The 12,633-nt window shown below is 43.7% G+C and overlaps 1 protein-coding gene across 1 annotated transcript; it reads left to right on the top strand.

The window, feature by feature from the left end:
• Positions 1-153: 153 nt before the first annotated feature.
• LOC112074351 (uncharacterized) lies at positions 154-2,587 on the top strand. Its single transcript, XM_024141540.2, has 9 exons — positions 154-309; positions 421-523; positions 618-736; positions 1,075-1,284; positions 1,522-1,599; positions 1,688-1,788; positions 1,934-1,987; positions 2,268-2,321; positions 2,468-2,587. The coding sequence occupies exons 2-9, from the start codon at positions 423-425 to the stop codon at positions 2,585-2,587; spliced, it is 837 nt and encodes a 278-aa protein (XP_023997308.2). The 5' UTR covers positions 154-309; positions 421-422.
• Positions 2,588-12,633: the final 10,046 nt, after the last annotated feature.

Below are 12,633 nucleotides of genomic sequence, written 5' to 3'. Positions count from 1 at the left end.
CTTGGGACATACCCCAATGAAGTTTAAATTTAAAAGGGTTAATGTAAGGGTTAGGTTATGGGTTAAGGTTAGGGTATGGGTTAGGGTTTAGGGTTTAGGGTAGGGATCGCACTGCCCGTCAATCAAATAGTCCAGAGCGCGCAGAGAGCCGATTATGACGTGCCCTGGGCTCCTTCTACGCAACGATGTAAATAACGGTGTAATTGCAGTTTTCAACACAGTGGCTCATTTGCAAAGTTTCACTTGCTCTTGCAACATCTGATTTTACAGACTGCGAAAATGACTGTAGCCTATGATTGCAAGACTCCGGTAAGTAGAAGGCTATTTATATCTGTGATAAAATGCCTGGTTTTAGTCAGTAGGCCTATTTGTTTAAAAGTAGGCTAATTTGAAATAAATAAATAAATCTTACTCTCTCAGTCATGCCTAGGAGAAGCGCGAGGCTAGTAACCGGAGGGTACTATAACCAGTCCTCCGATGATGAGTCTTCCTCCTGCATCTCCTACAGGGAGAGCCCCTTCAGGTGATTATGTGTATGAGTTCATCTTGCGTGTGATCTTTTTTTGTATTGAAAGGTAGTGTTAGAACAGTGTTAAAACTGTGTGTGTCCCTCTCAGGGTTTTCAATAAGAAGAGAACTGGGGGACATAAGGATTCTTCCCGATCCAGTCAGGCCAGCAGCACTGTCAGTGCCACCAACTTCACCAATGAGCYAAACATCAATGCTGATGACATTGGTACTGCAGACATCACTTCCTGTCCTASCTAGTTGGTGTTCACATTGCCAACGTCTATTAGCCCCTTGTGTCGACTAGTCGCCTGGTCTGAGATCTGTTTGTTCTGTCCTTCCAACTCCTGTGGTCATTGTCACGCCATTGCGATGGCCATAGGAGTTGGCAAGACAACATAAACAGATCTGGGACCAGGCCTACCCTCTAACCCCATTGCTTGGATTAGACATTTGTGTCGATCTGAAATAATTGGATATGTATACACAATATACTGTATATGTCTAAAATACTCAACCTCCCTTATCTCCCTCTCTCTGCCTCTCCCCTCTCCCTCCCTATGTCAGACTTGGCTCCGACATTGAGGGCCACCCAGAGAAGGCAGACCTTCCTGTCTCTTCCTAGTGTGGCCCCCAGTGTGGCCCTGGAGCCCAACCTGAGCTTCTCGAGCATGAGCTACAGCTCTGGCTATTGCTCTAATGAGCCACAAAGGCTTAGGACATGCTCCAGCAGGAGCTTCTCTAGTGGAATTGGTTCAAGAACCGGTGCTAGCTGCAGTGAGTGCAATGTGTTTGTGTTTGTGTACGAGAGACAACAGAGACAGCTGTTCTCTATGCTCGTAGTTCTGTCTCTTATACACATCTAGATGTGTATAAGAGACAGAACAGAGACAGCTGTTCTCTATGCTCGTAGTTTGTTTGTTAGCATTAGCTGAGCGTTAGCTTTTCCTCTCTGCTTGTGCCTTGTTTGTTAGCATTAGTATTAGCTTTGGCTCTATGTGTTTCCCCCTGTAGCCCGTTCATGGTTGCCTTCCTGGTTGCCTTCCTGGTTTGCCATCCTGCTCTTCCTCCTCCCCTTTCTTCTGACCTTCGGTGAGTGCTACATCACATTTACACATCTAAATGTCCTCCTAATCAACTAGATGTCCTCTGTATAACTAGTACTACGATGTCTTCCCAGCAGTATTCCTGTTTTCGACTGCATTCCCCACRARGAACCTTAATCTGATGACCCGACCGACTCAACCTGACCCTCGACCTGATCTGACTCAAAAGACTACGGTAGGACCTGTTTTTCATCTGTCTAATACTGTACTTAGCCCTACTGTTTGTTTCATGTCTATTATCTATGCCTTGATTGGGTGAATGTAGCATTGAAGTTATGAGCCTGATTGTCCAATAAATATTGTTGAATCTCTTTCTACAGCATGGAACTCCTATCATGAATTCAGCTTTCAAAATGCAAATGGACACTATACTGGTGAGAGAGAGAGAGAGAGAGAAAGTGAGAGAAGGGGGTAAGAGAGAGAGAGCATACCGAAAATAGGTTGGGGTCAATTCTATTTTAATTCCATCACTTCAGGGAAGTACACTAAAATTCCAATTCCTATTCTCTTATGCTTTTCAATTATGAAATTTTTTCATTTAAATTGGAGTTTTGTTCACTTTCTCAATTGACTAGAATTAAAATGGAATTGACCTCAAGCCTGATGGACATATTCATTTGGTTATCTGACTTGTTGCATGTGTGTGTCTTGCAGAGAGAGATTGAAATTATGAAACAGAAAGAAAACCAGCAACGGGACATTTCCGAGGTGAGACGCGCCTTTAAATTGACATACCTTCAAAGTTTAAAAACAAACGTTGTGTTTCGTCCAATATTCTTTAATTTCAGTGTCAATAATTGCCTCTCAGGAAGGAATGAAGACAATTGAATTGAATTGAGTTTTTTCCCCTATAGATGTTACAAAGAATGACTAAGGACCTGAGGTGTGTGAAGACCGAGATTGAGGACATGAGAGTGGCACACACTCACCTGTCTACCCTCAGTCTTGAAACAAGCTCAGTGCCTTGCCCCTAGCTCCTAGCCCCTAACCCCTAGCCCCTAGCTCCTACACCTGAAAGTTATGTTGTATTCTATTCTACAAGACAAACCTCTCCCAAAAACGAAAATAAAGTTGTATTGTATTGGTTTGTATTGTATTGTCTCTAGTGTGGACTTTGAGAGTGTGAGCTTTGATCGTCGCCTGGATCAGGAAGCTACAGAGTTCAGCAAGCAGGTGGCTGATCTACAAGAACACCTACTCTTTACCAGAGGAAGAGTTAGGGCCCTGGAGGACGTCAGCAACACGGTAATACACACACGCACGCACACACACGCACACTCACACACACCCTTTATTTCATAATATATGTGATCTCTCTGTTTCTGTAGCTGCAGCATCAGGTGACCTCTATAAAGAACCAGCCTCCTCCCGCTCTGACACCAACCAACACACACCTGACCCCTGAGTTCAAAGAGGCCATGGGCAAATGGCTCAGAGATTGGCCCAGGTACAGTGGCTTGCGAAAGTATTCACCCCCCTTGACAATTTTCTTATTTTGTTGCCTTACAACCTGGAATTAAAATAGATTTTTTGGGGGGTTTGTATCATTTGATTTACACAACATGCCTACCAGTTTGAAGATGTTAAATATTTTTTTATTGTGAAACAGACAAGAAATGCCACAAAAAAACAGAAAACTTGAGCGTGCATAACTATTCACCCCCCAAAGTCAATACTTTGTAGAGTCACCTTTTGCAGCAATTACAGCTGCAAGTCTCTTGGGGTATGTCTCTATAAGCTTAGCACATCTAGCCACTGGGATTTTGCCCATTCTTCAAGGCAAAACTGCTCCGGCTCCTTCAAGTTGGATGGGTTCCGCTGGTGTACAGCAATTTTTAAGTCATACCACAGATTCTCAATTGGATTGAGGTCTGGTCTTTGACTAGGCCATTCCAAGATATTCAAATGTTTCACCTTAAACCACTCGTGTTGCTTTAGTAGTATAATTAGGGTCATTGTCTTGCTGGAAGGTGAATCTCCATCCCAGTCTCAAATCTCTGGAATACTGAAACAGGTTTCCCTCAATAATTTCCCTGTATTTAGCGCCATCCATCATTCCTTCAATTCTGACCAGTTTCCCAGTCCTTGCCGATGAAAAACATCCCCACAGCATGATGCTGCCACCAGCATGCTTCACTGTGGGGATGGTGTTCTCGGGGTGATGAGAGGTGTTGGGTTTGCGCCAGGCATAGAGTTTTCCTTGATGGCCAAAAAGCTAAATTTTTGTCTAATCTGACCAGAGTACCTTCTTCCATAAGTTTGAGGAGTCTCCCAGATGCCTTTTGGCAAACATGCTTATTTTTTTCATTAAGCAATGGTTTTTTTCTGGCCACTCTTCCGTAAAGCCCAGCTCTGTGGTGTGTTTAGCTTAAATTGGTCCAATGGACAGACTCTCCAATCTCTGCTGTGGAGCTTTGCAGCTCCTTCAGGGTTATCTTTAGTCTCTTTGTTGCCTCTCTGATTAATGCCCTCCTTGCCTGGTCCATGAGTTTTGGTGGGCGGCCCTCTCTTGACAGGTTTGTTGTAGTGCCATATTCTTTCCTTTTTTTAATAATCGATTTAATGGTGCTCTGTGGGATGTTGAAAGTTTTGGATATTTTTTTATAACCCAACCCTGATCTGTACTTCTCCACAACTTTGTCCCTGACCTGTTTGGAGAGCTCCTTGGTTTTCATGGTGCCGCTTGCTTGGTGGTGGTGCAGACTCTGGGGCTTTTCGGAACAGGTGTATATATACTGAGATCATGTGACACTTAGATTGCACACAGGTGGACTTTATTTAACTAATTATGTGACTTCTGAAGGTAATTGGTTGCACCAGACCATATTTAGGGGCTTCATAGCAAAGGGGGTGAATACATATGCACAAACCACTTTTCCATTTTTTAAAGTATTTTTTGAAATACGTTTTTATTTTTTATTTCACTTAACCAATTTGGACTATTTTGTGTATGTCCATTACATTAAATCCAAATAAAAATCAATTTAAATTACAGGTTATAATGCAACAAAATAGGAAACCACCAACTTTGCCCTCGAGTCCCAAGGTTTGTGACATCATCAGTGATCACTTTTTTTGAGGGGGAGCACATTTAAAAATATATATATTTCACCTTTATTTAACCAGGTAAGCTAGTTGAGAACAAGTTTTCATTTACAACTGCGACCTGGCCAAGATAAAGCAAAGCAGTGCGACACAAAAAACAACACAGAGTTACACATGGAATAAACAAGCGTACAGTCAATAACACAATAGGAAAAAAATAAAGTCTATATACAGTGTGTGCAAATGACATAAAATAAACCTGTTCCCAAGTATTCCCACACATAATAGAGAGACACGTGATCGTATACAAATGTAAGCAAGGTTTGAAGTGATCATGTTTTTGTCAAATATTATATCTGTTTGGAATAATTTTATGTTCCAGCCCCTCGATCATCCGCTCACAAAAAAATCTGCCCACGGCTGAATCTAGTTCATGATCCCTGGTATAGACTATATTATTGAATATGCTCAGAACTCACTGTGTGTGTGTGTGTGTGTGTGTGTGTGTGTGTGTAGGTGGCAGCATTGTAACCAGTTGGTGCTCTGAGACATATAAGACCGGTTCGGCCCGAGTGAGTTTCCTGGGGATTCCCCTGTGGTTTCCATCAGAGAGCCCCCGGACTGTAATTCAGGTAAGTACCTGTCACGAGAATTTTCAATCCCAATGATAATAACTAACAATCAATAAGCTTTGACCAATCCCTGAGGTTTGTAAGACCCTGGGTTTAATAATAATTAGGCAAAGACTCAGCTTACGCAAAAGGTCCGTAAAGTTTATTCAGAGAACGTTCTAAAGACAAAATACAAAGAACATGTCATTTTATACTCCCTACTTACGCACATACCTACACACAAACAGTAGATAGCCTACGCACATACAGACACACGAACAGTAGGTGGGATGTATCCTTCCCCATAGTTCTCACCACTGTTTATCACTATCAAGCTGGCAGTTCCATTCCCCCGAGATTAGAGGAACCTTGACAGGACTCCCTGTCCTGTCGTACGTTTCTCAGAGTTCTAGCCAGGTCAGGTCATACACAGTTTAATTGTTCTCGGTATCTTCTTAGACACACACACATTTCTACTTGTCTCGACCAAACCTTATTAGACTGAAGTTTATCATTCTAATTCATTATACATGTTACAGAATCMAATGATTACTAATAGTTACGTTTGTCAAATTATTCATTATATATGTTACATAATGTCATAATTTTGTTTCAGGGTGGAATTGTTTAGTCATTACCTCTCTCTCTCTTTCTCTCTCTCTCTCTCTCTCTCTCGCTCGCTCGCTTGCTCTCTCTCTCTCTGTGTGTGTAGGGCATAACTACTGACAGTGGAGAGGGAACCCTGCTCTGGACTTTCATTTTTAACCAGGCTGGGGATCCAATCCAGACATTTAAACTGCCTGTGAGTCAGACACTAACAAAGAGATATTAGAGAAACACATGGTAGAGACCCACTGGGCACACACTGGTTGAATCAACTTTGTTTCCACGTCATTTCAATAAAATAATGTTGAACCAAAGTGGAATAGACGTTGACTTGACGTCTGTGCCCTGTGGGAATACACATGGTAGAGATACACGTGGTAGAGATACAGATAACATGATTCCAGACATTGACACAGATTATTCCAATTTAATTTGGCTTTAAGCAGTTTAACTTTTGGGGTGATTGTTTATGCAACAGGCGGGCTGATATAATAAAAGTGTCAAAATGATTATAACAGTGGACTTCTCTCTCTCAGAACCCTAACAGTATGTATCGTTATGTGGAGCTCCGTATCATCAGCAACTGGGGTCACCAGGACTACACGTGTGTATCGCTTCCGGGTTCACGGCAAAATGCCTTCTGCGTGAGACAGATCCGCTGTCCACCCCAACCCCAGTGTGTGTGTCATCCACCCCAACGCCAGTGTGTGTGTCATCCACCCCAACCCCAGTGTGTGTGTCATCCACCGAAACCCCAGTGTGTGTCATCCACCCCAACGCCAGTGTGTGTGTCATCCACCGAAACCCCAGTGTGTGTCATCCACCAAAACCCCAGTGTGTGTCATCCACCCCAACGCCAGTGTGTGTGTCATCCACTGAAACCCCAGTGTGTGTGTCATCCACCGAAACCCCAGTATGTGTCATCCACCAAAACCCCAGTGTGTGTCATCCACCCCAACCCCAGTGTGTGTGTGTCATCCACCGAAACCCCAGTGTGTGTGTGTGTCATCCACCGAAACCCCAGTGTGTGTCATCCACCCCAACGCCAGTGTGTGTGTCATCCACCAAACCCAGTGGTGTGTGTTCATCACCAAAACCCCAGTGTGTGTGTCATCCACCAAAACCAGTGGTGTTGATCCACCCCAACCCCAGTGCGTGTGTCATCCACCCAACCCCAGTGTGTGTGTCATCCACCCAACCCCATTGTGTGTGTCATCCAACCCAACGCAGTGTGTGTGTCATCCACCCAACGCCAGTGTGTGTGTCATCCAACCCAACGCCAGTGTGTGTGTCATCCACCAACGCCAGTGTGTTTGTCATCCAACCCAACGCCAGTTGTGTGTGTCATCCAACCCAACGCCAGTGTGTGTGTGTGTCACACCCCAACGCAGTGTGTGTGTCATCCAACCCAACGCCAGTGTGTGTGTCATCCAACCCAACGCCAGTGTGTGTGTCATCCAACCCAACCCCAGTGTGTGTGTCATCCAACCCAATATATCTTATTTTCTATACTGGAGCGTATATTTTGCCTCTAGCAAATATGTAAATCTAAATAAAATCTTATTTAGTCGATTCTGGGGTGATTTAATGCATACAAACTCACATATACAGTATATCACAAAAGTGAGTACACCCCTCACATTTTTGTAAATATTTGAGTATATCTTTTCATGTGACAACACTGAAGAAATGCCACTTTGCTACAATGTAAAGTAGTGAGTGTACAGCTTGTATAAAGTGTAAATTTGCTGTCCCCTCAAAATAAACACACACACAGCCATTAATGTCTAAACCGCTGGCAACAAAGTGAGTACACCCCTAAGTGAAAATGTCCAAATTAGGCCCAATTAGCCATTTTCCCTCCCCGGTGTCATGTGACTCGTTAGTGTTAAGGTCTCAGGTGTGAATGGGGAGCAGGTGTGTTAAATTTGGTGTCATCGCTCTCACACTCCTCATACTGACTGGTCACTGGAAGTTCAACGGCACCTCATGGCAAAGAATCTCTGAGGATCTGAAAAAAGAGTTGTTGCTCTACATAAAGATGGCCTGGGCTATAAGAAGATTGCCAAGACCCTGAAACTGAGCTGCAGCACGGTGGCCAAGACCATACAGCAGTTTAACTGGACAGGTTCCACTCGAAACAGGCCTCGCCATGGTCGACCAAAGAAGTTGAGTGCACGTGCTCGCGTCATATCCAGAGGTTGTCTTTGGGAAATAGACGTATGAGTGCTGCCAGCATTGCTGCAGAGGTTGAGGGGTGGGGGTCAGCCTGTCAGTGCTCAGACCATATGCCGTACACTGCATCAAATTGGTCTGCATGGCTGTCGTCCCAGAAGGAAGCCTCTTCTAAAGATGATGCACAAGAAAGCCCGCAAACAGTTTGCTGAAGACAAGCAGACTAAGGACATGGATTACTGTAACCATGTCCTGTGGTCTGATGAGACCAGATATAACTTATTTGGTTCAGATGGTGTCAAGCGTGTGTGGCGGCAACCAGGTGAGGAGTACAAAGACAAGTGTGTCTTGCCTACAGTCAAGCATGGTGGTGGGAGTGTCATGGTCTGGGGCTGCATGAGTGCTGCCGGCACTGGGAGCTACAGTTCATTGAGGGAACCATGAATGCCAACATGTACTGTGACATACTGAAGCAGAGCATGATCCCCTCCCTTCAGAGACTGGGCCGCAGGGCAGTATTCACACATGATAAAGACCCCAAACACCCCTCCAAGACGACCACTGCCTTGCTAAAGAAGCTGAGGGTAAAGGTGATGGACTGGCCAAGCATGTCTCCAGACCTAAACCCTATTGAGCATCTGTGGGGCATCCTCAAACGGAAGGTGGAGGAGCGCAGGTCTCTAACATCCACCAGCTCCGTGATGTCGTCATGGAGGAGTGGAAGAGACTCCAGTGGCAACCTGTGAAGCTCTGGTGAACTCCATGCCAAGAGGGTGAAGGCAGTGCTGGAAATTGATGGTGGCCACACAAAATATTGACACTTTGGGCCCAATTTGGACATTTTCACTTAGGGGTGTACTCTACTTTTGTTGCCAGCGTTTAGAAATTAATGGCTGTGTGTTATTTTGAGGGACAGCAAATTTACACTGTTATATACAAGCTGTACACTCACTACTTTACATTGTAGCAAAGTGTCATTTCTTCAGTGTTGTCACATAAAAGATATACTCAAATATTTACAAGAATGTGAGGGGTGTACTCATTTTGTGAATTACTGCATATAGTATTGACCACCACGATAAGATGCACAATAAGATGTATTGATGTTCCATATCCACCAGGGGTCCTTGAGATTAGGCAAAGACTACCAGAGTGTCAAGCACCCACTATAGGCTCCTAACTATGTTGAAGAGTCACTAAATGAATGTGGGAGGAAATGTATTTCTTGGTCCATTGTCTTGTCCTGGTGATCACACATAGGTGGCTTGCTACTGTGCAGTAATAGCATGGGATTGGATTTGCCATTTGTTTTGTTATTGAACTTCTATTTGTTTCCATTTTGCAGGTGTGATTGTGGTATCTGGGCCAGGTGGAGTTTTAGAAGGCTTACAGTAACTACATGGAGGGAGATGGCCAATATGATGTAGCTATTGTACACAGCGGTGTGTTTCTTAGTGTGCATGTCTATTTGTGATGGCCTAGAGAGGCTAGAAAAACCAATGCTGGGACTGGATGGGTGCGACCTTGCAGTGATGYGAACCAGAGCGGATGTGAAAGGGATGTGTCAAGTCGAGAGAGAAAATCTAATGAGAGTGTGAATCGCAGCTGTAAGAGACAGAGGAGGATTGTGCAGATTATTCTGCCTCATATATGATAAYCAGGTGCTTCTAAATGCATGTCCAATTCACCTCTATCCCTATATGCAGATAACTGCCAAAATAAAGTGTCTTAACAGGGCGTTGGGCCACCACMAGCTGCCAGAACAGCTTTAATTATCCGTGGCATAGATGCTACAAGTGTCTGGAACTCTATTGGAGGGATGCCACAACATTCTTTCATGAGAAATCACATAATTTGGTGTTTTGTTGGTGGTAGAAAATTGTCACGAATCCCGCTTCCTGAGTCTGTTTTTGCCTGTGTTCTGTCCTGGAGTGTTTTTTCCGGTGTCCTGGAACGCACCCTGTCTGGTTGCCGGGCGACGTAGCTAGTTGGAGGATCTCTGAGTACCCGCACCTGTATCCCATCAGCTATCTGCACACCTGGTCCTGATCATCACCCCTCCACTTCATAAGCGCTGACCTGACATCCATTCCCTGCCGGATCGTTAGCCATGAACAGTATGTTGTGCCAGCGTATCAGCCTCCAGTTTGATAGAGTTTGTTTTGTTGTTTTGTACGTCTTGCTTGCCTTGAACTTACCTCCGTTTTTTCTGTCTACAGTCATTCACCCGGAACACTCATCCCATCCCTACCTGGTCGTCGGTGACTTCAGTTACTTCCTTGGATCTGCTTACTCAATTCCATACTCACCTTCGTCTTACTCTCCTTGTCTGCTTCTGGGTTCTACTTTAGAGAACCGTGACAGCATTTTCTATCTCAGGTGCCGCTCCAGAATCTTTCATAAGTGTTCAATTGGGTTGAGATCTGGTAATTGAGACACACACACACACACACACACACCCTTTATTAAATCCCCTATGCTCCTTTGAGACCCCTCTTTTAAAATCACTGAAATCTCTTCTAGCCATGGTAGCCCAAACGTATTTTATTTAACTAGGCAAGTCAGTTAAGAACAAATTCTTGTTTACAATGACAGCCTACCTCGGCCAGACACTAACCCGCACGACGCTGAGCCAATTGTGCACCGCCCTATGGGACTCCCAATTAAGGCCGGTTGTGATACAGCCTGGAATTGAACCAGGGTCTGTAGTGATGCCTCTAGCACTGAGATGCAGTGCCTTAGACCACCCGAGTGGGCAACTGGGCAACATTTTTTTACATGATAAGCATGATGGGATGTTAATCACTTAAATAACTCAGGAACCACACCTGTGTGGAAGCACCTGCTTTCAATCCTCCTGAGACATAAGTGTTATGGGTGGAAAAAAAACATTACCAATAACTTAAAAAATATATATATATTGTTATTTATCTTTTATTGTAAATGCTAAATTGTCTTCTGTAGTGGTCATTAGGACATAAATAGGAACATTACAGTCAATGGGTAGGTAAAAAACATAGTTGCGACCTTCCTGGTGTCCACTACAGAGGACATTTCTTGATAAGCTCTTACTTAGCATGACAAAATTATTACAGAGTCCTGACAACTCACTTAACTATTCCTGAGATAGTCACTTACTAGAAACAATTTGAATATCAAACTCACAAAAATTTGATTTCCATAAAATGGGCTAATTTTGACGGCAGACTTAAAAAAAAAGAACCAGTAAGATACAGTTGTCAAGGTCACACGCCCAGAATGTCCTCTCAAAGTGACAACAGGACTTAATAGGGTGGCTTGTATGGCCTCAGAGATAAGGACCAAGAACTGATGTGTCACGGCTGACTAGGTGTGTAGATAGGAATCAGGTGCAGAGAGCAGAGAGGTCCAGGGAAAAGATGCACTTTAATGCGGCACCAAAAGTAAATGCCCAAACACGCAGGGCGCAAACCACTGACCAACCCAACGCAACGCAACGGGTAACACGGTCCAGAGCACAAACAACACCAACGACACAAACGTGAACATGAAAATAATCCCGCACAACAAAAGGGCGGGTTCCACACGCTAAATAGGGAAGCAAATCAATCACACACAAAATAGGAACAGGTGAAACTAATGAGACAAAACTAACCGAAAAGAAAAAGGGATCGGTGGCGGCTAGTAGGCCGGTGACTACAACCGCCGAGCACCACCCGAACAGGCGGGGGAGCCAACTTCGACGGGAGTCGTGACATGATGTCCACTAAAGAGGACAAAATGAATTGCTGGGTCTCAGAAGGCTAGACTTTGTATCCCTCATTTACTCAAGTGTTTCCTTTATTTTGGCAGTTACTTGCATATCCTTACATATTGGGCATAGTAGTTGAATGCACTATCGCTATTCTGGATATTTCTGTTGTTGATATTGTATCTCTATACAAACCTGCAAAGTCAGTTGAATACAAAATACTCTATTTATTTGGTGTGTTGGCTATTTGTTTGTGTTTGCTTATTCATGTGTGTGAGGCAGAGAGACTGGTGTTTTGGGTGTGGTGTGTGTGACAGAGGCTTCACACGTCCACCCCGTCCGTGTGTTTGGGTGTGTGTGTGAGTGCTTGAGTGCACTTGTGAGTATGAGTGTCAGTAAATGGACTTCTCCCTACATCAGAGTTATTTTTTTATATAATGTTTTATTTTAGAAGGAAATATATTACAATTCATACATATCACATTCAACATCAATGCGGGGTAGAGAGCAGAGACCTGAGTCACCGGGCCAAAACAACAGTCCCTTCATACACATAGAGATCCACTCCATCAGAGTTTAGAATACAGGGATACAGTGCTTTTTTCTTTGACATTTTGTTGTGTTACAAAGTGGGCTTAACATTTATTTAATTGTCATTTTTTTGTTAACGATCTACACATAATACTCTGTAATTTCAAAGTGGAAGAAAAATGATAACTTTTTCAAAGCAAATTATGGAAATCAAAAAACAAATATATATTGATTAGATAAGTATTCAACCCCCTGAGTCAATACATGTTAGAATCACCTTTGCCGCAGTTACAACTGTGAGTATTTCTGGGTAAGTCTATAA

The sequence above is a fragment of the Salvelinus sp. IW2-2015 genome, unplaced genomic scaffold, assembly GCF_002910315.2.
Source record: "Salvelinus sp. IW2-2015 unplaced genomic scaffold, ASM291031v2 Un_scaffold2602, whole genome shotgun sequence".
NCBI lineage: Eukaryota > Metazoa > Chordata > Actinopteri > Salmoniformes > Salmonidae > Salvelinus > Salvelinus sp. IW2-2015.
This window is presented reverse-complemented; position numbering and strand designations above follow the sequence as displayed.